This window comes from Ixodes scapularis, unplaced genomic scaffold, assembly GCF_016920785.2.
Source record: "Ixodes scapularis isolate PalLabHiFi unplaced genomic scaffold, ASM1692078v2 PGA_scaffold3__209_contigs__length_174095766, whole genome shotgun sequence".
Taxonomy (NCBI): domain Eukaryota; kingdom Metazoa; phylum Arthropoda; class Arachnida; order Ixodida; family Ixodidae; genus Ixodes; species Ixodes scapularis.
The window spans coordinates 123,097,668-123,120,936 of record NW_024609868.1 but is presented as its reverse complement, the minus strand read 5'-3'; the positions used below and the strand labels follow the sequence as shown (position 1 = coordinate 123,120,936).

General features: G+C 45.5%; 1 protein-coding gene across 1 annotated transcript in view; it reads right to left on the bottom strand.

Moving 5' to 3' along the window:
• Positions 1-5,116: 5,116 nt before the first annotated feature.
• LOC8029167 (uridine-cytidine kinase 2-B) overlaps positions 5,117-23,269 on the bottom strand; it is a 38,594-nt gene continuing 20,441 nt past the window's right edge. The window contains exons 4-7 of the mRNA XM_002403463.3: positions 22,390-22,538; positions 20,678-20,775; positions 7,374-7,422; positions 5,117-5,303 (exon numbers count right to left, since the gene is read on the bottom strand). Coding sequence (XP_002403507.2) covers positions 5,170-5,303; positions 7,374-7,422; positions 20,678-20,775; positions 22,390-22,538 — 430 coding nt within the window. The 3' untranslated portion in view covers positions 5,117-5,169. The remainder of the gene's footprint in view (positions 5,304-7,373; positions 7,423-20,677; positions 20,776-22,389; positions 22,539-23,269) is intronic.

The window sequence follows — 23,269 nt, the reverse complement described above, 5'->3', positions numbered from 1 at the left end:
AAGAAGCAAAACGCAATTTCGAACCACGTACGTTATTGCGATCTCAGTGTGCTCTGGAAGGAGTCGATTGTGCACATGCAAATTTGACGCTATTACTGAAATTAATAAAAGCGGAGTTACAAGAACAGCAGACTTCTTGCGCGTCCAAAAGAAAGAAAAAAAAAACACAAAAACAAGAACAGCGTCGTAGTGCAAAAAAACAACAACAAAAGGATTGTCAGCGCCCGGGCGACTAACGTCTTCGTCGCCTTCTACGCTAAAAGTCGGCACCCTTTGGACCGCCGTCAGCAACTCTTTCCATTTTTCAGTCCACTTTCTATTTTTATTTTTGAGGAGCAGCCTCGATGGTGTTCGACAACGCGTTCTTTCTTCCTCCTGCTTTTTTTTAAATTTTTATTGTATGTGTGTATGTGTTTGTTTACTTGACGTTCGGACCATCCTGGATTTTGTTTTGCCTTGTTTGGACCTAGTTTTTGCTTTCTTCACTTCGGCGCTTACAACCGCCAGTCCGTCTGCTACGCTGTTCCCGGACATTTTGGGGGCCGTCTGCAACTTTGTTGTTGTTCTCTTCTACTGTCGTCTGCAATGACATCCTATTTTCACCTTCGATTGAGTTTCTAATCCAAAATCTTCTTACGTGCTTTTTGGTATTTATTAAAGATATTAAAAATTGCAAGCTCGTTATACATTTATATTCGAATTTTATTTGTCTACGCCGGAACGTCTGCTATGGGTCATAATTTGATGAACAACTGACCGCCTTCGGGCATACACCAGCGCATACTTGGAGATGGCAGGCATGTCATGTGCGATGTGTTAGAAAATCCTTCTTCCGCTTCCCGAAGCCCGAATAAACGTGAGTAATTAAGTTGCTGCAACATTAAAATAAAGCTAAAACAAACCACTAAAAACAAAAAAGAGCTCTTTTTTTTTATGCTGCTGCTTTCTATTTTTTTCTGTTTCCCCCTTAGCGCCGCAATGATCGTCGTCGTTGAAAGAGTTTCTTTGCTAGGTGATTTGTATCTTTCTATCGTCTGCTAACGTTTTGTTTTATTCGCCGTTATTTGCTACTTGTTCCCCATTTCTCTTTATTTTCGCCTGAGAAGGGGACCCCATCTTTCCTTCAAAGTTTGGAAAGCGTTTGCACGGTCATTTTCTCGTTACTTTTTTGTTTTTGTCATGCTGCAGCGGCTGGTTCGCTTACTCTGTTGTTTGCACACGTTCTTATGATCACCTATTTAGGTAAGAAACTGTGACAACACAGTCTGTAACGGATCAACAGTAACCTCTTACGACGCAGTTCGAGTAGCTAAACGCCTTTCTTCCGCTTCCCAGATGCGCTCCAAACTCGTGTGATCCCCTGAGTGGCGTTTGAGACCGCTAAATAGACTGCTCTATCTTCGTTTACGCGCGCGTTGTTATTTGATTGTCATTGCAGTTGCGATCAGTGGATTCCGCTTCGCAAGCGGACTGACCGTAATGAATTGTTCAGCTGTTAGGGTGACGAAACGGGGATCGTAAAGCGTCTGCTTCCGTAGACTCCAAGTCCTCTAGAGGCGTTCGCCGCCGCGCTCCCGTAGGTTTTCGGAGGAACTACGCCGCATTTACTGGCCGCCACAGCCAAGTGCGCGACTGCTTAGCGCGAGCTCATAACGAGCTGCCACAGTTCACTTGCAACGTGCATGCGACACCATTAAGATTGCCGGTCTTAGCAATGCGAGCTCGTTCTGAGCACGACCACTGAAGCAGGCGATGGAGCAGACGATGCAGCAGACGACGGTGCTCATCCGGGCTACCTAGGGGGCGCTGAGGGGATCTACTAGTGATGACGTTTAGAGGAGGAAACGCGCAGGCCTTGTGTTCTAGGTGGTATTGCTATGACACAGAGCAGTGTCCGCTCTTTACCTTGTGTATATTACTCTATGGAGAAACTTCCTCTCTCCCCCTATCTCGCAATCTCCTAGTGTCACGTAGCAGATAAGAAGTTCTCACAAGTCATTGCATGCAGCCTTCCCTAAGATTACGAGTGAAAAAAAAAATGCTTGCATCGCAAACTATGTTTTTGCAGCATGTTATCAACCCACATTATGTGAATGTTGAGACTTCATCTTTCTTTTTGTTTAAAATTATATTTGTAAACGAGTGCATTTCTAATCTGCGCCATTCATTTTAATATAAACATACCTCCCGACACTGCTGCAAAAAGGAATTCAACCATGATTTGTAGATACAATTGCAACAGCAACTTTAACAATGCATTGGTCACGTCAACACCCCCCATGTCAGTTACTGAATGTTATTTTGCGGCACAAGTTCACTTTTTTAGATGCATGGTTTCCTTTGTTATTCACCATATCTTCACCTCTCATTTGTTACAATACCTAATATGAAAGAATAAGAAATGAAAGTAATAATCCCGGCCCTGCTGCGCTCTGCAATGACAAAATCTTGTCAGTATTTGTCAACTAAAAGCACTATTTCTATGCAAACTTGTTGACTTTTTAAAAACTGGCTACTCAAATGAGTGTCTTTTTCTAGTTTCCATCGAGTCATTGCCATTAAATCATCCAAAGCCACTCTACTCACTGAAAACAAACTCACCAGTAATACATAACATTCAGAATCCATCCCACGTCTGATAAATTGTCGCACATTTCAGTAATATGGTTATCTTTGCTTGCAGCTTGCAGCCGCCATGCTTCTCACATGACAGCCGACTTTAATTTTTCGCTCGGAAAAAAAAAAATGAAGTTGCATTTAACATTGAACATGCACTCAGGCTTACTACTTTTGCTTGCTTCCTACTCTCCTTTCTCCCCTATTTTCAGGAGTTTCTCCCCATCCGAGCAGAGGGTGGGCTGAGTCATGGTCTTTTGTCGTAATCTCTTCATTCTATCCTAACAGGCTGCGAGAGGAGGACATTATCGCCATCTTCCTCGAGGAAAACAAAGGCTGGAGTTTCAAGACTGCACCATCAGATAATCTTGCATAGCTCTGGCCACTGTAAAACGCTGAAATCAAGGACCGCAGACACAAGGCACAAGTATGCTTACAACAATCCAGTACTCACTTTTGATCTCCTGACGCATTTTCCCGCTGCTCGATAAGTGAATGCTGCCCTGAACTAAACTTGCAGCATTGGGGACAAAACACACTGCCAGCATGTGGCTCCCAGCTTTTCACAACCACCAAAGAAGCACAAGTGTGGTGCCTGGAGCGGGTCTTGGGACTGCTGCGTTTGGAATTCTATGCCTGAACTATAACTTCATTACAACGAAGTTGTGCCTAGGACACCAGACAAAAAGCATTTAACAGAAAGCTTTTTGCACGTGCATCGAAGTGCCAATATAATATCATAACAGCGAATGCGAGTGCCGCTGCTGCAGCAGTGTCCCAACTCCTGACTGCAGGATTCATAAACCGCTGAGTTGGAGAGCTAACTACGGCAGAGCAGGTCTTCGCCGCTTCCAGCTCCGCCACTCTGTGCCATTGCTAGGGTCACGGCAGGCAGGGTTGGGCAGATATACACTAAAATGTATTTGGAAATACAAATACTGGGATATGTGATGAAAACAGCTAAAATACTGATACTTAAATACATCATTACAAAAGTATTGATATGTATCAGAAGTGTGTCTGAAAAATAGAAAAGTATGTGGAAACACAAATACAGGTACTATATACATTTTGCTGGGGCAGTAATACTCACATAAATCTTGTATTACCGGCAAAATACTACTATTTTTAAAACGGAAACGAAACAACTTTTTGCTCCGTATTTTATCTTTTCCTATGGATGCAAAACAAAAGAAAAGTAAACATACGATTTCAGCTGTTACTCTCGACTACTTTAGATGTGAAGTAACTTTTTAAATAGCTCGTCGGTAGGATTGCCATTTCTCCTTTATCATAAAGCTATGGGAACTAAGCGAGTCTTCACTAGGTTGCAAATATTTTCAATTCAGAATGCAGTGCGGTCCTCTTTTAGATATATTGCATGCCTTGGAAGTAATATCACATGAACTCTAAATCTGTTTTATATCCACCGAAATATCCACAAAACATCAGCATTCTCTATACTCCATTCACCCCTAAGCTGAAAGTGTGGTGGGAGCTACGCTCTTGCCGGACCAAGCAGCTGCCTCCCTTTTCAGCACCTGACCCCACTCTGAGCATGATCACGTGGCGAAAAAAAGATGAATGACTGGTCCAACGAGCACGTAGCTTGCACAGGACTGTCAGCTTAGAGGTGAACGGAGTATAGTCCTATATCAGTACCTTTTCTGGAGTCACTTCAAGTCGCCTTGGCATGAAATCTTTTTTCTTTTCCGATTACCTGAGGGAAAAATTATATGCAAGCCCTAGTAGATGGTGCTGGAAGCACAATGAACAGTTGTAAAGCTCGTACCCACTCTGCGTTCAACGTTTTGATTCCACAAAAATAGTTGCCCAATGAAGCATCCCGGAAGACTTACGAGGGAGCCACCCATGTTGGGGCCACAATGTTCAAAACAAACCTTGGTCTGCTTGATAACAAAGCCTCAATGTCACTTTTACTGTACCTTCTACTCCTCTGAAGAAAGAAGAAAGAAAACAGTCTCTCAAGCTTTCGCTTGGGGGTCACTGATTTCTCGAATGTTGTAACGAGAAAAATTGGCCCAGGATTGTATTGTGATACAAGAAATACGCCGAGAATGTATTCCGATACTGAAACACAGATACTGATTGAAAAATTGTATCGCGATATAGAAATATAAATACTAAAAGTATTTCTAAGATGCTATCGCCATATATTTGTATCGCGATACTGCCCAACCCTGACTGCAGGCAACAGTATACAGTGCAATCCACTTATAACGATACCACATATAACGATCTTCTGCTTATAACTATCAGTTTTTACAGTCTTTAGACAAGAAACGCTCAGAGTCTAGTCCACATACAACGATAATCGGTTATAACGACTGAATTTTCGGGTTTTCTTATCATAAGTGGATTGCACTGTAACATCCGGGTCACTCGACTGGGTAGAAATCAAGAGACCACAACAGAGGATGCGGTAAACACCGGTCGGAGACGTGTTCGGGCGTCGTAGTGTGAGTGACAAGGCAGCTTCTCCAGTGGGGAATAATCTGTGTATTGTGGGCAACAGTGAGGGTGTGGGCGGTCCTAGTGTGGGTGCGTCGAAAGCTGCGAGTCCGGCCGACGTGGGGGGATTGCCTCCCCTTGTGTCCCGCCCGGGCGGCTGGGTCGCGACTGGTGCACCAGGTCTTGCACCGTCTGCACAATCAGGTCGATGGCCACTGCATACGCCACACGCAGCCGTCGGCACGTGCGACAACCATGTCGACGGCCCTACCGAGCACTGCCCCATTTCCCCACCACAAAAGAGTAGAAACACTTGCCGCGAGATGAGAGGAGAAACGCTCGCGAATGATTAAAAACCCTCGCGACATTTGCTGGTATAAATTCTGACAGCACGTCGGCATCTGAGGGCTGGTTCCGACACCTGCACTTGAGTACGACTAACTTCATTGCATCAGCTACAACTGCTTATGACAAAAGACCACACTGGTGCCATTTATCGGAACACTATCGAGAGGACTTACGTTTCGTCCTTTTGCCGTGGCCTTGAAGTACTCTTGGCAATGTTATCGACCATTATTCCTCATAGACAGTGTGTAGATTTCATGTCACAAATACTGCAAGGTCTCCAGTCTACTTATACGCAGCTGAAGGGGTGCCCAACAGATGGCACCACTGAGCCCGTGTGTTCTCTAGCTACAAGCGGTTACAACGCAGCCAGTCACACTGAAACCCAAATGTGTAAACCAGTCTTAACCGCTTGCGACAAAAGAACACACTGGCGCCATCTATCGGGCAGCCCTCAAACACTCCCGATCAGCATATAAATAGACTGAAGGTTTTCCACAGTATTTACGAGACCGAACCTACACTACCTATGAGAAATGGTCAGTTATAACATTGTCAGGTTCTCTCTAACCAACACTGAAAGAATGACGCTTAAAATATACGGAGATTGCAAGTGTTCCAAGGCTACTTACTCAATAGATGGTGCCAGCGTGCTCTCTCATCGTTAGTGGTCACGAACGATTCCAATGCAGTCACTGTCAGTCACACTCGGATGCAAATGTGTGAACCCAGGTTCTGATGCCACATCAGCAGTTTAAGCTATGCTGGGCAAAACGCCTGAGAGAAGCTACTGCGCATTAGCACCTAATTATGCAGATATGGCTAGCACCCCTACGACGAAAACATACTTGACTTTAGTTCCACTCCGTGCATGCCGTAAGGACTTCGATACTCCAGTATTAACTGCGCACCACCATCACCCATCAAATAAAGATGATTTTTCGCATATTCCCATACAGTCGTCTTGCGTTAAAAGGAACCAGAATTTTGAATGCCTTTGTGGTTCCAGTTATGTGTTTAAGAAAATCATTCCTACCACTACCAAGAATTGAACTGAAACAATTTTCCTGACACTCATGGCCACTCTTCAACCTGAGGTTAATAAAAACCCTTTTTTTTGTATGTTACTCTGCCATTCATGCTATAAGAAATTCCCATTCTTAATGCAGTCGGTGTGCTTTTAAAGGTAATGCATTTTATATATTACTTTTTTGTTGGTGTTGCTGTCATCGCCCTGTATTGCTGAAGCTTTTCCCCTCCTTATGCACTGATGTATTAACCTTTTGATGCCGAAATTATTTATTAATGACATAAAAAAACTCTTTTTGCTGGAAAGTGCTGTTAAAGGTGTCCAGCTATAGATGGGCATCTCATAGATTTAATTTTATGTCACATACGTCGTTTACTTGCCAACCCAGTGTAGGCACTGAACTTTCTGAGGCCACAGTCGATAAGTATGCCTAGTTGGATTAAATTTCATTTAGCTTAGAAATGGACAAGTGAAAGCTTGGGAACAAGGTTCACAAGTTCAGTTAGGTTTTTATTTAAACATGGTGCAGTTATTAAAAATATTAGACCAAAACCACCATTTGCTTTGAGCTCAAAATTCACTATTCACGCACGACTATGTTAGCCAACTTATTGTGACATCTCCCTAAATTTAATTCCCCCAGCAACCGTATGATTCACTGGTACTGATCATTAGTGTAGCTTTTACGGCTTTATTACAACAATTCTGTAGTCTCAAAAAAACACCCTGTATATTAACGAGGCAGAATAGGGAAACATCGGTCCCTGAAAATAGTGTCTATACATTGTGGGGCATATTAATGGGATCCATATTAACAACACATGAATGCAATTGAAATCCTACAGCCTTAATGCGCACACAGATGAACCAGGCTATGTACAGTCAGTGACCGACACAGTAGCAGACTCACCTTCGTTATCAGCACCTCGTGGGATAATCACATCAGCATACTTCTTTGTCTGAAACAAGGGTATCGAAGAACAATAGCAAATGTGTCAAAGAACCGCAAGAGAAAAAAACAGAAAGGTTAGTATGCTTTCAGAGAATGAGAGAAGTCAGTTGTGCCAAAGGGACCTCTCCCACTTTTCTCTCTCTTGTGCAAGCATGCATACAAATTCTTTCTTGGGTGCGAATATGGCCCATCCTCTTGGGTGCGAATATGGCCCATCCGAGAAGCGGCCCTACTTTGAGCCTAGAAAGTGCCTTTGCAGCAGGGAATCGGCAGCAAACTTTCTTATCTACAGTCGACTGGCTCGAATACCTCAAGTGAGGAGTTCCACCTTCAGTACTTGATCATTACAATGCTAAAACTGCCATCTGCTTTGCACAACCAGAAAAGCAGAAAAAAAAATTAAAGACATTCACAACACCCTGTAATGCCGAATTAGACCGCAGCTCCTGAGGAAGAGGAGGGAAGGGTACTGAGGGGAGGGTATACCCCTCCTCCCTCCTCATCCTCACTGCTAGCCTGGAGTCTTTCATCCACCACAGTGCATTATGGGACGTCTCCCATAATGCACTGCACAGTTACGCCGACTGCGACGCGTCACGCCAACACATTACGCCGACACGTTACGGTTAAGGCGACGCCGACGCATCACGCTGACGCGTTACGGTTACGCTGACGGCGACGCCGACGCGTTACAGTTACGCTGATGCGTTACAGTTACACCAACGCGTTACGCCGACGGCAACGCCAATGTCGACGCCACTCAAGCCGGAAACAAACGCCTAAAAACTGCGCTCTAAAAAAAAAAAATTGCGTTCAAGTGTAGTTGCGTGACCTTCGACAACAATCTCCTCCTTTATATTTCTCCCTCCTCCCTAGTGGACACGTTGCACCACTACTCTGTGCTCGTGCTTCGGTACCGAGCAGTTGTGTGCTTTATGGTTTTATTAAATATATACATGACTCTGTAGCAAAATACTGATTGGGTAGCCTTGTGACACCATATTGAATCACCTGGTAAACAAATAAATATAATTTTTTGGGAGGTGTCAGTGCCTCTTTAAAGGGCAACTCCGGTCAATATTTTTCTTAATTTGGGATCACGACTTTTTCAGCTAAAGCAGAGTCCCTGAATTATACAAGATTTTTTTTTTTTCAATACAATAGACTTTTATTAATTCAAACTCCAGGAAGTCACAGATTTTAGTTTGAATTACCAGAAGTTTGAATTATCAAAAATTCATCTAAATATGATACTAGACAACATTATGATTTGTTACATGGATAGCTACACATACAAAGCAGATTTTTGCCAGTTTCCTATACATAGGATAATTATAAGCAAGTACAGGCATAACACATTGGGAAAAGAACTGTGACGTTAAGTTTATTCATCCGGCAAAAAAGTTGTTGATTGTGGACTGTTTAGTCAGTACATGAGGTCTCAAAACAAAATTTTCAATACCAGCCAACGCAAGTAGCTCTTTACGGGACTCTTCCTTTGCAGACAGAAACTTCCGGAGCTGAGCGATGTGCTCAAAGGCCTCTGCGGCTGTGACAGTTGGTAGTGGGTCATCCTTTTCTTCATCGTCATCATCACTCTCACTGCTGCACTCTGCTAGCATTACTTCCTTATGTCCTCTAATGAGTCATCATGACAAACACACACATCGTCGTCAAGACTAGCATACTCCACCAGCTCGGCGTTCACATTATGGGCTTCAAGGCCAGAAAGCGTGATGCCAGTGAGCTGTTCCTCATCCTCGATGCCGTCTTGGTCATCATTGCTAGTCTTGAAGCACATAATGTGAACGCAGTTTTCCGCTAATGTGTGCCCGCTTGAGCCCCGTTGAGTGCGCTTCTTTCCGAGCACCGGTGCACTGCGTAGAAGCAACACTTGCGAAAACAAGCTCTGCCGGTATTGCTTCTCTGCGGTGCACCGGTGCTCGGAAAGAAGCGCAATCAACGGGGCCGCAAGAACAAAAAAGTATGAATTAAGCGAAAACGCCGTTCGAATTAAGCGGCTTATAAATACATTAAAAACATATCGGGGCAACGAAAATTTTCAGATCTGTTTGAATTAACCAGAAGTATGAAATATCTGAGTTTGAATTATTGCGAGCCTACTGTATTGTGTGTAGTTTTATAAATATCAAGGCACAAAACTTGGTTTTGGGCCTCTACGGCAAAACTGATACTATCTGCTAGAGGGATGGCAACACTGATCATCAGCCATACGGCCGCGACGTGACATCACCGTGGTGCTATGGTAAGCAGTACAACCAAACAATTGCAGCTGCACCGTGACGGGACATCATGGGTGTGCTGCGCAAGCGTTCCTTGGCTAAAAGCTAACCCGCTTGCCGCCCGCTAAAGAGCAGCTGGTCGCATCTTTAAAATCGGTTTTTGTGGAGTATGCGGCTTCGCTTTGACGCAATATTTCGGCTGTGATCATATTTAGTGCCACTAAAACAATACCAGTCATTTATTTTGATTTCATTTTCGACCACAGTTGCTTTTAAAACAAGTGCTCTTCAAATCAGAGAAAGGTGACTCTAAATAAAAGTAAACCTTGCATCGGTTACCAAAGCTAGCCGCGCTCGCTGCAGGCACAGGCTCATTGATGCACAAAAACACGGCGGTTCATTCCAACCTCACACTTTACAGTTTCGGGTGTTTTATTGGGTCAGCTCGCATCAAGTACAAAATTGCAAAAGAAACAATGTACTGTATTAACTCGCATGATGAATGCACTCGCATAATGAACGGACCCCCCACAACGGGCATCAATATTTGGGCTTTTTTTTTTTTTTCTCACGTAATGAACGCACTTTTAATTTTCGGCTCCACGAGTCTTGAACTGTGTCCAACTTAGCTGGCTAGCCACCAAGCCCGCTAATTTCCTTTTGACACAAAGCGGCCAGGCCGGGTCAAGTCAAGCCAAGCCAAGCCGCTCTAGTAATGACTGCAACTGCGTGGTTGTGGAAGTGATCAACTGTGAAACCGAGCGGCACGCACGCCTACCAAAGCTGGAGTCGAGGAATTGCCCTGCTCCGGACATGCTTCGTCCATCCAATGCATTGATGTCAACAAACACGCCGTCGTCCGAGATCTGCTTTTGGACAGTGATATTGTGAAGGTGGTTAAACCCAAGAATGGTCGTGCCGCTTTCCATGCTGAGCGGGCTTCGTAGGGCGCTTTCTCTTTGGCAAAAGGTATGCCAAAAGCGCCCTAAAAATGGTTTTCTATTTAAAAAACATGGCTAAGGTGGCACTCCCACAACCAGCCATAGGTGCACCTCCGTCAGTGGAGATGTGCCACAGTACCCTGCCATGTCACACGGGCACCTAAAAGGACATTTGAGCCAAGTGTGTAAATGCAAATATGTGTAAATTTTTCGGAAAAAAAGTGTGTTCATAATGCGAGTAAATACGGTCGTACTACTTTAAAACTACAACACCCGACTTCACTTTCACAGGAACGTGACGACAGCCCAGTGGTTCCAAACAAGAAGCGTGTTCAACTCTTCCATGATTTGCTTAATGCAGAAATCCTTCTATTCAGTTCACCAGCGGGCTCCAAAGAGTACCTTCTTTTTCAAGATATGTCGTTGCACCTCAACCGAGAAGCGAGAATACAAACCACGGTATACCAGAGACCCTGAGATCATACAGTAAGATTAATGAGCATGTGTCCACACAAAAGTTAGAGATAATCACAAAAAAATAGGGATGGGCCCTTGTGTTAGGTCTGACAACAGAAATGCCAAAGGGACACCGATAGGGTAGGCTGGAGTCACTAAATAAGCTACGCTTTCAGAGTACCGCATTCCTTTTGTTTGGCATTCTGCGGACAATACAATCGCTCTATTCAACAATGTGCTGGTTCGCTGCGGCATCATTGGACAGTGCCAGTCATGTGAGTCACTGTCATCATCATTGCGTTTTTTCAACACCACCATCTGGGGTCCAGCAATCCGCTGCCTGCTGTTGTTTTACTGTTTACTGCGCGTGCACGCTGAAGTCTGTCGCTCAGCATGCATTTTTTCCTTCTTATGTCGAGATACAGACAACACGACCTTGATTCGCAGCCGCAGCTGCGGCTACGGCAGCTAGCGCAGGCGATGACTACAGCTCGCCTTGGCTCAGCTAGTCACTCCTCCATTTGCGCATGGACCAAAGATGGCGGCGCCTGACGCGCTTCAGACGCGTAGTTTGGGAGTTTCGGTACTCTGAAAGCGTAGCTTTATTTAGTGACTCTAGGGTAGGCCTTGCCATGCATAATGAACAAACAGTATACAAGTAGTACAAGGGTCTGGCAGAAGCCGTAATTCTTAAAGCAGCCCCCCCGCTTTTGTTGGCTCTCTCACGTCAAGCTTGGGCACTCTGCACCGACGCATATGCGTAAAGCTTCACTGCTTTGTGCCAGCTTCTAGCAGAAGCGGCTGACACGGGGAGGAGCAAATGGCCAATTAAACTAAACAGCCAATTAAACTTATAACGAGATACAACGAATCGTTTCACTCTCCAAGAAAACACAACAATGGCTATCTCCAAGAAAACAAAACAATGGCTACTTCAAAGGCATTCCACATGTAAGCTTAGAAACTGCTAGAGTACACATGGCTTGCACATAACGTCACCGCACCATGCTGGAGGTCATTCTGGATAATTCCTGCTTGTTTTTACCATGAAAAACAAATTCAGTGGTTTAGTATTCATAGCAGGTGAGGAAAGAAAGCACAACTGTCCATGTTAGCTGAGTAACATTTTCTTCTTCTTCTCCCAAGCCTCAGTGCCTATACCACATCTCCCCCTCTTTATTTTTCTGTCTTTTCTTCTGTATCTATAGGTTCAGTCTCTGGACGGGCCTTACTACGCATCCTCTTCTTGTGGCTGGAAAATGGGAAGTCAACAGAACTGGGCACGCCATTTCTTGATTGCAGATGGTCTCGTCAGTGGCTTGAGTGTTCCCTACCAGTATTGCCGTCGTTTGTTGATTGCCGACGCTCTTGTCAGCTGCTTGGGCGTTCCCTACGGGCATTTCCATTGGGATCAAGCAGAACCTGCTCCGTTGCACTTCCCCTCTAGGCGTCTTTACTATGTAGGACCGGGGTGGTCCTGCAGCTCTTTTCACGAGTCAGTCGGCCTTCTGGTCAGTGATCCACACTTTCCCCTCCCTCAATTGGTTCAAAGGGTATGCTGAGTGGCTCGTGTTGAGGTTGGTTTTCTATGCGAGTTTGCTCTTTTCCTCCCATTCCTGGAGCTCTGTGTGATCGGGAGTTTTCGGCTCCAGAAGGTAGTTTGCCAGTGGAAGGGACGTACGAATGCAGGCACCCCATGAGAAGTTTTGCAGGGCTGAAACCATTCCCCAATGGCATTGCTCGCTATACCTGCAGTGCCCGATAGTCATTATCAGTTTTTTTCCAGCTGGCCTTAATTATCTTCACGCTAGCTTCGACAAACTTATTGCTCTGTGAAAATTGGGGCTGGATGTAAAATGATTAAACTTCCAGTCTCGCGTAAACTGTAAATTCGGAATTCACCAGTTGTTGAAATTGAGGTTCGTTGTCACTGTACACAATATCTGGTGCGCCACAACTTGCGAAGATAAACTTCAGGTGATTAATTACTGAGCTTGCTGACAAACAGCTCAAAGGAGCCACCTCTAGGTACATTGAGAAGTAGTCCGCAACAAGTAGATACCACTTCCTTTGCAAGTAGAAGAGATCCATCCCAACACACTGCCAAGGTCTGTTTGGAAATGTAGTAGGAACAAAAGGTTCAGGGGGATTGCTTCTCTCTTGAATGCGGCGTGTGCATCGTCTCACATACGCTTCAATTTGTGTAGACAGTCCTGGCCACCAGACAGATTCTCTCTGTCGAGCTCGACATCTGGTGGTACCTTGATGACCTTTATGCATACTCTCCAGGATCTCTTTTTGCAATGAGGCAGGAATGATGATACGGGATCCTCTAATAAGAAGTTCTTTTCCAGCGGCAATCTCGTTTCTGTGTTGCCAGTAATAAACAGATTTGGCGGCAAAAGAGCTCTTTGAGGGCCAGCCATGCATGCTGTACAGTCAAACCTCGATGTAACGAAGTCGGTAAAATTCTGAATTTACTTCGTCACATTGAAATTTTGCTACATAGAAATTCAAGGCTAACGTTTAAGAAAGTTTCCACAGATGTTTCTCAGATGCACAAAACTCACCGAGGACGCCTTTATTTTGGTTGAAAGTAGTCCGTCACCTTTTTCTAAGCCACTCTTGGCATTATTATTGGCCTTACACGACATTCGCATAGCCAGACAGCCTGCATTGCGTCTTCGTCTTGCTATGTGCTCGCAAACCGCCTCAAGACATCAATCGCGTCCACCACTTCACGGTCACTGGGCACATCCTTGCTCATCAGGCTCGATGTCGCCCCTGTCTTGCAAGTTCCCACGAACATCGCTCACTATCGCCTCGTCGGTCACCTCCTTTGTCGCAATGACAGCAGAGTCGGCGTATAGGAAGTCGTCGAGGTCGACGTTGTCAGGGCGTGGTTCCTTCGCCTTCGAGGCTCCATCGCCCAGGACAATGAGAAACGCGTGCTTTTAGTTAGGACTCGAAACGAAATACGCAGCGTGAATGAAGCTGACGGACGAAACGGTGACGGCTATAGTGTGCTCTAGTAGCCGTTCCGTACACCACACTCGCCAGTTTCAACCCGTTTCACCCTACGAGCTTTATCGGGGGCCCATTTCAGCGCATGTGCTTCCCAAAATCTCCTTTGGGACCCAAAACTTTGTGACAAATTGTCTATAAAGCTTCGTTACATCAAAATTCCGGCAAACGGGACTTCGTGACATACAGGTAAAAATACATGGTGTGCATACACTTGCAGTTAGAAAAAGTTATGCATTTCGTTACATTGGGGGTTTCGTTACATAGAAGTTTGTTACATTGAGGTTTGACTGTAGTTCCTTAGCAGCTGGCAAGTGTCATCACTTTCTTGCTTTTCTTGTATTTGCTTTAGACTGTTTAGTGATGCTGGTAGACTGGGAGTAATACCTTGTACATAGGCTGCTATTTCGCCTTCCATTTCTTTGTCCGGGACCATCTGTAGTGGGTTTCTTGACAACTTATCTGCAGCCACCAGATATTTGCCTGGAATGTGTCTAATCTCGTATGAGTACTTCATCATTCTGAGTTTCATGCACTGGAGTCTTGGTGTAATGCCCTTTAAGCGCTGTGAGGTCAATATCGGAACCAGGGGTATATGATCTCTCTCAATCGTAATTTTCATACCTGTGATGACGTCACGAAATCTCTCGCAATCCCATACTACCGTCTAAGCTTGTTATAATAGAACTTGATTTTGACCAAGATTTCAGTCTGTTGCAAGAGGAGTATGTTGTATGCAGATATGAAGTTGAGTCAATGCTATGTAGGGGAAAACCAACCAAACTTCACAAATCGGTATGTTCTATCCCAGGGGTGGCCAGGCTGACCCTGCCTAAGAGCCCCAAACAAAACCACGAAACTTCCAAGAGCCGCGGGGAGGGGGGGAACTTTTGTTTAGAGCAATAAACGAAACTCGAATTACTTTCAATCTATCTCAGTCAAAAGCAGTCCAACTGTACGTAAGGTAGCAGTAGCGCAAGACTACCAAACTGCAATCTATCTTTCGATTTAAAACGCATTCCGTTTCTCTTTCTGGGGAACTGCTCGTGTGACCGGGAGCGAGGCGGGGGAGAGTGGGGGGGGAGCTGCAAGCCACACTAACACACAAGGCACAGCATGGCCACCCCTGTTATATCCAAATGTCTGTTGTAACCAGGTCTGTTGCAATGAGCTTAGACTGTATAGCTAGCCCTTCTTTTTCTATCTGAGTGTAGCATCTTTCTGTCTTGCTCACTGTCCGCGACGCATACGCAGTGATGCAATTGGCCTAAGCCATTTTGAAGCACCTACCGTAGCAGTCAAAACAGTGTTTTGGAGCAGCAAAAGTTGCCTTTGAAGCAGCCAAAACAGTGTTTTGGAGCAGTAAACGTGGCTTTCAGAGCTGGCACAACAGTGTTTCGGAGCAGAAAAAGTGGCTATTGAAGCAGATATTCTTAGAAAAAAATAAAAATATTAGTTTTAAGTGCTGGACAAATAAGGGCACTTTTCTCGTCGCAATAAACCAATTGTGGTCAAGTTAGATCACCAGGGAAGTCTTTCAACATGTAATTGAAATGCCAATGACATGACACATTTCACAATGCTATATGAACGTGCTATAGATAAATAAGAACCAAACTACACATATTAAAATTTATTTGAAAATGACCAGCTTAGTAGTAAATATCACAGCATTAGGTTGACCGACATTCTTTTCTGTGTGTTTAGCCTGCCGGGCTGGCAAGGGTCAAAAAGTTCTTGAAGCGCTTTGTGCAACGACTGAACTAGAGATAAACAAGCGCGCTGTGCGGGTTCAGCGTGCAGACATTACCTTCTTTGCTTTAGTTCGCTTCTCTTCACCAACTTTCTTTAGCGGGAAGATTTTTCACGTACCGAAGTCGCTTTCAAAAGAAGGCCTACCGAGAGAAACCTAGGTAATCAATATTTCGGCACAGCAGTCTTTGAATTAAAGAGGGATTTTTGTAGTAGGATATGATTTAAACAAGAACAGGAATGTCGATGACCTTGCGGCGGTCCTTACGTTTCAATTTAGAAAGCACCATATTTGCAGCGACGCGGGGACGGCAACACCCGACGTCATGCGACCACGGTGACTGGTACTGGTAGGCAGGAACCAAATACAGTTTTCGCATGGCCGTTGCTTTCAGGAGCGAGTGTTTCAGCCCACAAAGTAACTTCCGCCGTGCAAAAACGTGGTTTCGTTTCACAGCATGACGACATGGCTGGTACCCGGCGCGCTTGCGTCGCAGCATCCGCGCACGCTTGCATCTATCGTTGCAAAAATTTTAAAAAGACGCGAGACGAGACCTATGAGACGACGAGAGTGCGAAACAAGAGACAACGAGAAAAACCAGGCAAGACCGGATGGACGATTAGTGCAAGGTACTTTGTGTAGGGCGGCCGCTTGCGCCACCTAGCTCACGCATGCTCAATTACAATACTCAGTTTAGTTTCGGCTTTGAAAGGCAACCGAAATTGGTCCTTTGGCGCAGGATTGGCGCAGATTACCCATAATTTGGCAAAATGTAGCAGGATGTATCAGGGTTAGCCCCTTGGCGCAGTTTGGCGCAATTGGCGCAGCAATCACATCACTGCATACGCCACAGGTCTATACTGTCCATTGTCTTGTTCCTGACGAAGTACTGCCCCAACTCCGAAAGAAGAGGCCTCGATGGACAACACAATTGGCTTCCTGGGATCGAATAAAGCTAATACTGGACTTGAGGTGAGTGCCAGTTTCAACTTTTCAAAAAATCGCTGTTGGTCTTCCCACCAGCTACAGTGATTCTTAGAGCTAAGAAGTGTGGTCAGAGGGTTTACTCTTCTGAAAGGCATGGTATGAATTTTCCAAGGTAGTTCACTATTCCCAGGAAACTCTTCAGTTCTCTGACGTTCAAAGGTGTCTTCATTTGCTTGACAGCTTCCACCTTTGCTTCGTAATGATAAATTCCTTCGTCAATAGAGTATCCCAAGAACTTGATGCGCGTGACTCCGAACTGGCATTTGTTCACGTTATACGTTATGCCTGTTTGTTGAAGACGGAATAAGACAGTTCGAAGTCATTTGTCATATTCTTGTCTGGTCGACCCGTAGACAAGAATGCCATTTATATTACGGTGCAATCCACTTATAACGATACCAGATAACAATATACCACATATAACGATCAGTTTATATAGTTTCTAGACTAGAGACAATCAGTTTCTAGTCCAGATAAAGTGATAAGTGGTTATAACGATGGCATTTTTGGGTTTTCCCATTATCATTATAAGTGGTTTGCACTGTACATACCTACTTGTCCTTCGATGTCATTTAGGACTAGACTCATCTTGCATTGGTAAAACTCTGCAGCAGGACTGATACAAAATGGCAGTCGCTTAAACTTGTGTCTTCCAAAAGGTGTAATGAATGTTGTGAGGATTTGTGATGCTTCGGCCAGCTCGAATTGGCAGAAACCTGAATTGGCGTCCATTTTTGAAAAATGTTTTGCTACACTTAGTTGTCCCAGTACATGTTCGGTGACTGGGAGGGGATGCAGTTCGGGTTCTACATACTTGTTCAGTTTCATGTAGTCCATGCAAATCCTGAACTTCCCATATGGCTTTCGTACTATCCCCATGGCAGAGCACCAGTCCTGTTGGCTCTTCAACAGCTAGCAATTACTTCTAGTCTGACCATGCTGGAGATCTCGTCTTTGATCTTGTCCATCAGGGGAAGTGGGATTCTTCTGAGAGATGCGATAAAAAGAGGTACAGTGTTGACCGCATGTAACGTATGTCGCGGGAGTCGCAAAAATCCGCACTATAAGCGGTACCGTGCTATAACAAAAACATCAATTTTTCAGGCCAAAATACATGCTATGAGAAAACTTACCTTTGTAAAAGAATTTATTTTATGTTAGATGAAAAATAAAGCTTAGTTTGAGGAAAGTCTTTATTCCACCAGACTAGTACACTTCTCTCTCAAGTGTGTCACACATTTTGAAAGAAATGAGCTACTTTTGCCTAGCGCAGCCTTTTAACGGCGTCGCGGGTTGCAGACGGACGTTGCGAGCGTTTAGGATTGCTAACCCTAATCACTTTTCTCCGGAGATGAAAACGCGTGAAAATTCGGATCCTTCATACGGTACGCGCCAGTAATACCTTGAACTTGAGCACACGCATGAAATGCGCCAAATAAGAAATCCGGACGATGTTCGAGGACACAAATGCCTAGAAATCACCACTGTTGTCGAAGTAAACAAACACGACGACACGGGCGTTTCTGCCGTCTTGAGAGCGCCGCCACGACATTGCCGCACGAGTAGGTGAATCTTCCCTTCTAGTACGTGCTGGGTTATCATAGCAACACACAACGAAAATTCACAGTCAAGGATAGCGCTTTTACGCGGAACGATGAGATGAAAGCCGTCTACGACGACGATCACAACCGACGCCATGTTTACGGATAGAAGCAGCCGGCCCGCGACCGGCATGCAACGCGCACGAACACTTCTCCTCGACCTGCGATTAGTCTGTCGTTGTGGTTGTTTCCAACGCAGTGGAGGGACGCACGCATGTGAACGACACGTGCGTGCGTCCCTCCGTCGCTATGGCAACTGAAGCCTCTCTCTTCGCTTCTCCCCGCTTGTTCGAGCCCCGTGAGTGCCGCTTGCGACTCGCGCCGTCAGCGCCGTTATCTAGTGTCGCACAGGGAAGCGTGCTCGCTGCTCCGGTCGTCGGCGCGGTCGGCGGGCTGTGCCAGAAACCGCACTATAACCGGTATTTCCCTTCGCGCGCCTGCATTTTAAGTGGTATGTAATTACATGGAGTTCTATGGGAGGCGAACCGGTGGTTTAAAAAAACAGCGTTATACCGGTCCTGCACTATAAGCGGTTACGTTGTAAGTGGTCTATACTGTACTGCATCCGGACGGAGTTTTATCATGTAAGGCACCCTCACGTGACCATGGCCATGAAAGAGAGCTGGAAACTCGGTCCTGGGGTCCACTGTCGTAAGCTGACATACGAGTACCTCGTTCATTCTCTTGACAACACATAGGATCTCACTGTCTGCTCTGGAGAGTAACGGAATATGCAACTCAGGTATCATGTAGATGCCTGTAGTCCTAGCCTTGTCACAATACTGGATTTGTGCTTTTAGCACTCCGAGGACAGTTAGTCTTTCCTTACTGGGCCCCCTCAAGGCCGGTGTAAGCGTCATCAGGGCCACATGGCCGAGAGATGTTTTGTGCAATCTCTCGGGAACAGCTGTGACGTCGGCTCCTGCGTTGATTTTAAAAATAACCGGCGTATTGTTGACTTCCACAGTCCCACCCCAAGGTTGTGCTCCTGTGGCTTGAAGAACTCTCAAGAAATATGGCTCCTCTGGTGCGTATGTGGTTACCTCTCAGACATGAGTGCTGCTCCATCAAACGCTTGTGAAGTGATCCGGCTTCTGCCATATGTTGCACTTGGCATTTCGCGCTGAACGGTTATCTTTGGAGTGCTTCTCCCTGCCGCACCAGTAGCGTAACTTGTGTGTTTTTTCCTTTTGGGGTGTCTCTCTGGAAGGGGCTGGTAACTTGAACGATTAAACTCTGTTGCCGATTTCACGTAAAGCATCATGCTGGGTTTTGACTGTTTCCTGACACTAAGGTTAGTTTTGCATCAAGTTGCATTTTCTCCGATAGTTTTCTATCCTGGACTCCTACGACGATGTGGTAACGCATGATCTTGTCGTGGAGTGCTCCGAAGTTGCAGTATTTCGCATGAGCATGCAGATCGGTGATGAAGTTTTCAGCGGGCTCGTGTTCTTCTCGTTTTCTTGTATGGAATTTGCTTCGGTCATGACATTGCACCACACAATGAAATGGGCTTCGAAAGCCTTCTTGATGGCGTCGTATTGTAGTGACCACTCGTCAGTAGTCCTAAGTGTGAGCAGAATGTCTTCTGCCTTTTTGCCCATGTAATATATCAAGGTGTTAACTTTCTCTGTTGCGGGCTTGTTGTGAAGTCCACTTATGGCTAAGAACTGCTCGAAGCGCTGTATCAATCGAGGCCAGTCTTCGGTTTTTGTAAAGTCGAAAGGTTCCGGCAGTTGACAAGCGAACACAGAGGTAGCCATATTGTGTGAAGCGGTTGCCGGTGGTTTCCTGTATATTTGCGCTTGCTTGAATAATACGCTTGGACTTCGGTGGTGGACTTCGGTCGGTGTCTATGCACACTGGAGATGCTCAGAGGGTAAGTTCATGAATGAATATTGTTAAATCCGCTGCCACCATGCAGTATTCATAGCCGGTAAGGAAAGAAAGCACCGCCATCCGTGTTAGCTGAGTAACTTTACCTTCTTCTTCACTAAGCCTCAGGGCTTAGGGGAGCATACATTTTGCACCACAAGTGGTGCAAAATGTATGCTGCTGGAGGTACAGAATCAGTAGCAAAGCCAGCACAATGGCTGCTGATGCAACGTCAGTGCGAGCCATGTAGTGTAAAATCTCAATGCGGCAAAATAAACAGTGGATTCTGGCTTTCCTCCTTGGGCACACACAGCCGTCGGCAGTAAGCATGCACCTCCAGCCACGAATGGAAGCTACTGAAGCGTGCCAGTGACCAACTCACCGGTAGGCAGAACTCTTCGAAAGAAGGCTTCACAAACGTTGTGTACTGGTGAAGGATCTTTTCCAAATCTCTCCCTCGCTCCTTCACGTCCCTGAGCACTGCGAGAAGAAAGAAAGAAACATTTGCGGTCAACGCTTCTTGAGGTGCACTCCCAACCGTGAAAAAGAAGACACAATGTGGTAGGCATGGCTCTCCCACCGTATCTGCGACTACGCTCGCTCGCACCACCTAGGTGACGAGGCCACAGCACTACCGTGCCTGGAACGCGTCTCCCACCGGTGCGTTTGGCATTCCATTCCGCCTGTGCATCCAAAGCAGTCCCCAAGCGACAACAAATGATGTCGCAAAAGCCGGCGTGCCACGTCGTTGGACGTTGCAATCCCGGCGGTCCGTTGTAGGAACGCCCGCGAAAAGAACGTACGAACGTCAGTGTCGCCGTCGTCGCAGCGTCCCAACTGCGAGGCCTCCATGGACCGCTGAGCCGGAGAGCGACCCGCACTCTTTTTGGTGGAGAGGTCGCGGCTTATGGCCAAACATCGAAGCGGCACTTGTGAGGCGGTTTCCATCGGCGGAGTACAAAACTGGAATTGGCTAGGTGCCGACAGTACACTGCGCATTCTGCGTTGAAAGATTACCTCTGGTAATGCACGGGGAACACTAACCAAAGGGCTATGGGTAGGACTCCACGTTTCCAGAGTTTACTATTTATCGTGAAATTCGGAGGGTGTGTTTCTGGGTTTATCTCTTGCCAAGATTTCTGAGTTTGTCAGAGTTTCTTTATGAAAGATTCCCAACTGACCCAAATTCGAAGTTTAATTTTGCTTTCAACCCAATTTTTAAAAATTCAATATTGAAACAAATATTATCCGGACAAAAACCTGCCCTAAATTCGTAAGAACTTGCATGTATCGAAAGATGTTTCTTCGGCTGCAATGGGCATTCACGCCCTTGCCACTGGTAATACTCAACTGTCCCGAAACAAGACTCGCAAACTAGTGTTGCTTTAATAAACGTCAATACTTTAAGATCACTGAAATCCTTGACCTAGTCTCTGCGAAGCTCAATGTTTTTCCCATCCCATTTCACCGCTTCTCCCTGCAGATGCGTGGGGTGGGGTGGCGAGATAAAACCTTCAGCTGCTCCCCTGCCTTCTATATTCTTAGCTTTCACTATTATAAAATTACAACACCTCCTTCCTCTAACAGGTCTAAACTGAAAGCTACAACAATGGCTTTAGTCATGCAAAATGACAATGACTAATAGTCCTGAACAAAACTTGACAAGATAAACGGTGAACTCCTATTTGTCGAAAGTCCAAGATTTGGAAGGAAACTGAAGACGCCTCTCCTCAGGACCACTGACCCAAGCGTTTTTGCAGAACACCGTGTTTGTTCGCTTGTCTTTTCACCGTCGCAGCATCATAATTCAGATGTGGTAGATAAATCCGAATTAACAAAAATTTTACCGTCAAGCATTTTTCGGATTTTATCGAATTTATTCGAAAGCACGAAACCTTAGATCTAGGCAGTCTATAACCAGGCTTCCTTCCTGAATGTCAAACAAAATTTCCCTCTCTAAGAAGAAAAAAACAAAAGGAGCATGCAGTATTGCGCTAAGAACGAGTGAAACAGCATTTGCTGAACGCCGAAGAGTGGCTCCATCCCAAAGCCCCGTGTCTGTAAAGGAAAGGTCCCAACAGAGCCGCAACTCACCCCTGCGTGCGAGGCGTGTGTCCGGGTCCGTGTCCACGAATAGTTTCATGTGAAACATGTCGCGCACTTCGGGGAAGTAGAAGAGCAGCAACCCCTCGACCAGCACCACGTCCACTGCGGGGGAGACCGTCGTCCACTCGTCCTTCCGCCTGCCGAGGAAACAACCGCGCTGCTTGCCTAAGCATCTCGGGAACTCCGTCTTTCGAGCTCGTGATGAGGCGCGCTCCGTTTCTTTATGAGAATCACTTCAAATTTTAGCTAGAGTTTTTTCTCGACAGCACAAAAGTCTCTTTTGGCCGCTTGTAACCACATGTTGAGAAAGTCGGGAACGTGTTGTGTCGCTTGACTCAGATAGGGTTTTAAAACAGCTAGGAGCGCGAACTGGTAAACTGTAAACCGTAAAGTGAGGAGGGGAACATTGTTCCCCTTTGGGCCTGGGGATGCAAGCAATAAGGATAAGGTCATTGATTAAGGTGAGCAAGCAGACAAAACTTGCGACAAAATATACAGACTCTTTTCAATGCATTTCGTTAAGGCAAGCCGTTTCGTGGAGCAAGCCGTTCAAGGGTTTCTGGAATCTTTGCACCGAGTTACAAATGCTGAGGATATAAAGTGATGAGTCAGTACCAGCTGCAAAATGAGGCCACAGACTGAGCAGGAGAGGTGTGAGGGGGGATAGAAAAACATTGACAGTCCCCTTGGACTTCCTCTTGGCCTGCTTTAGCCCAGGGTGCCTTAGCATTGCACAGTACACATCCTACAAGTCTGCGCAAACGAAGTATCAACAACAAAAAAAATGCTTTTTTTTTTTTTTTTTTTTAGTGGGGCCCTGCTTAATATTTTATAATGTCTCACATTTTTGGAGGGATGTTCGAGAGAA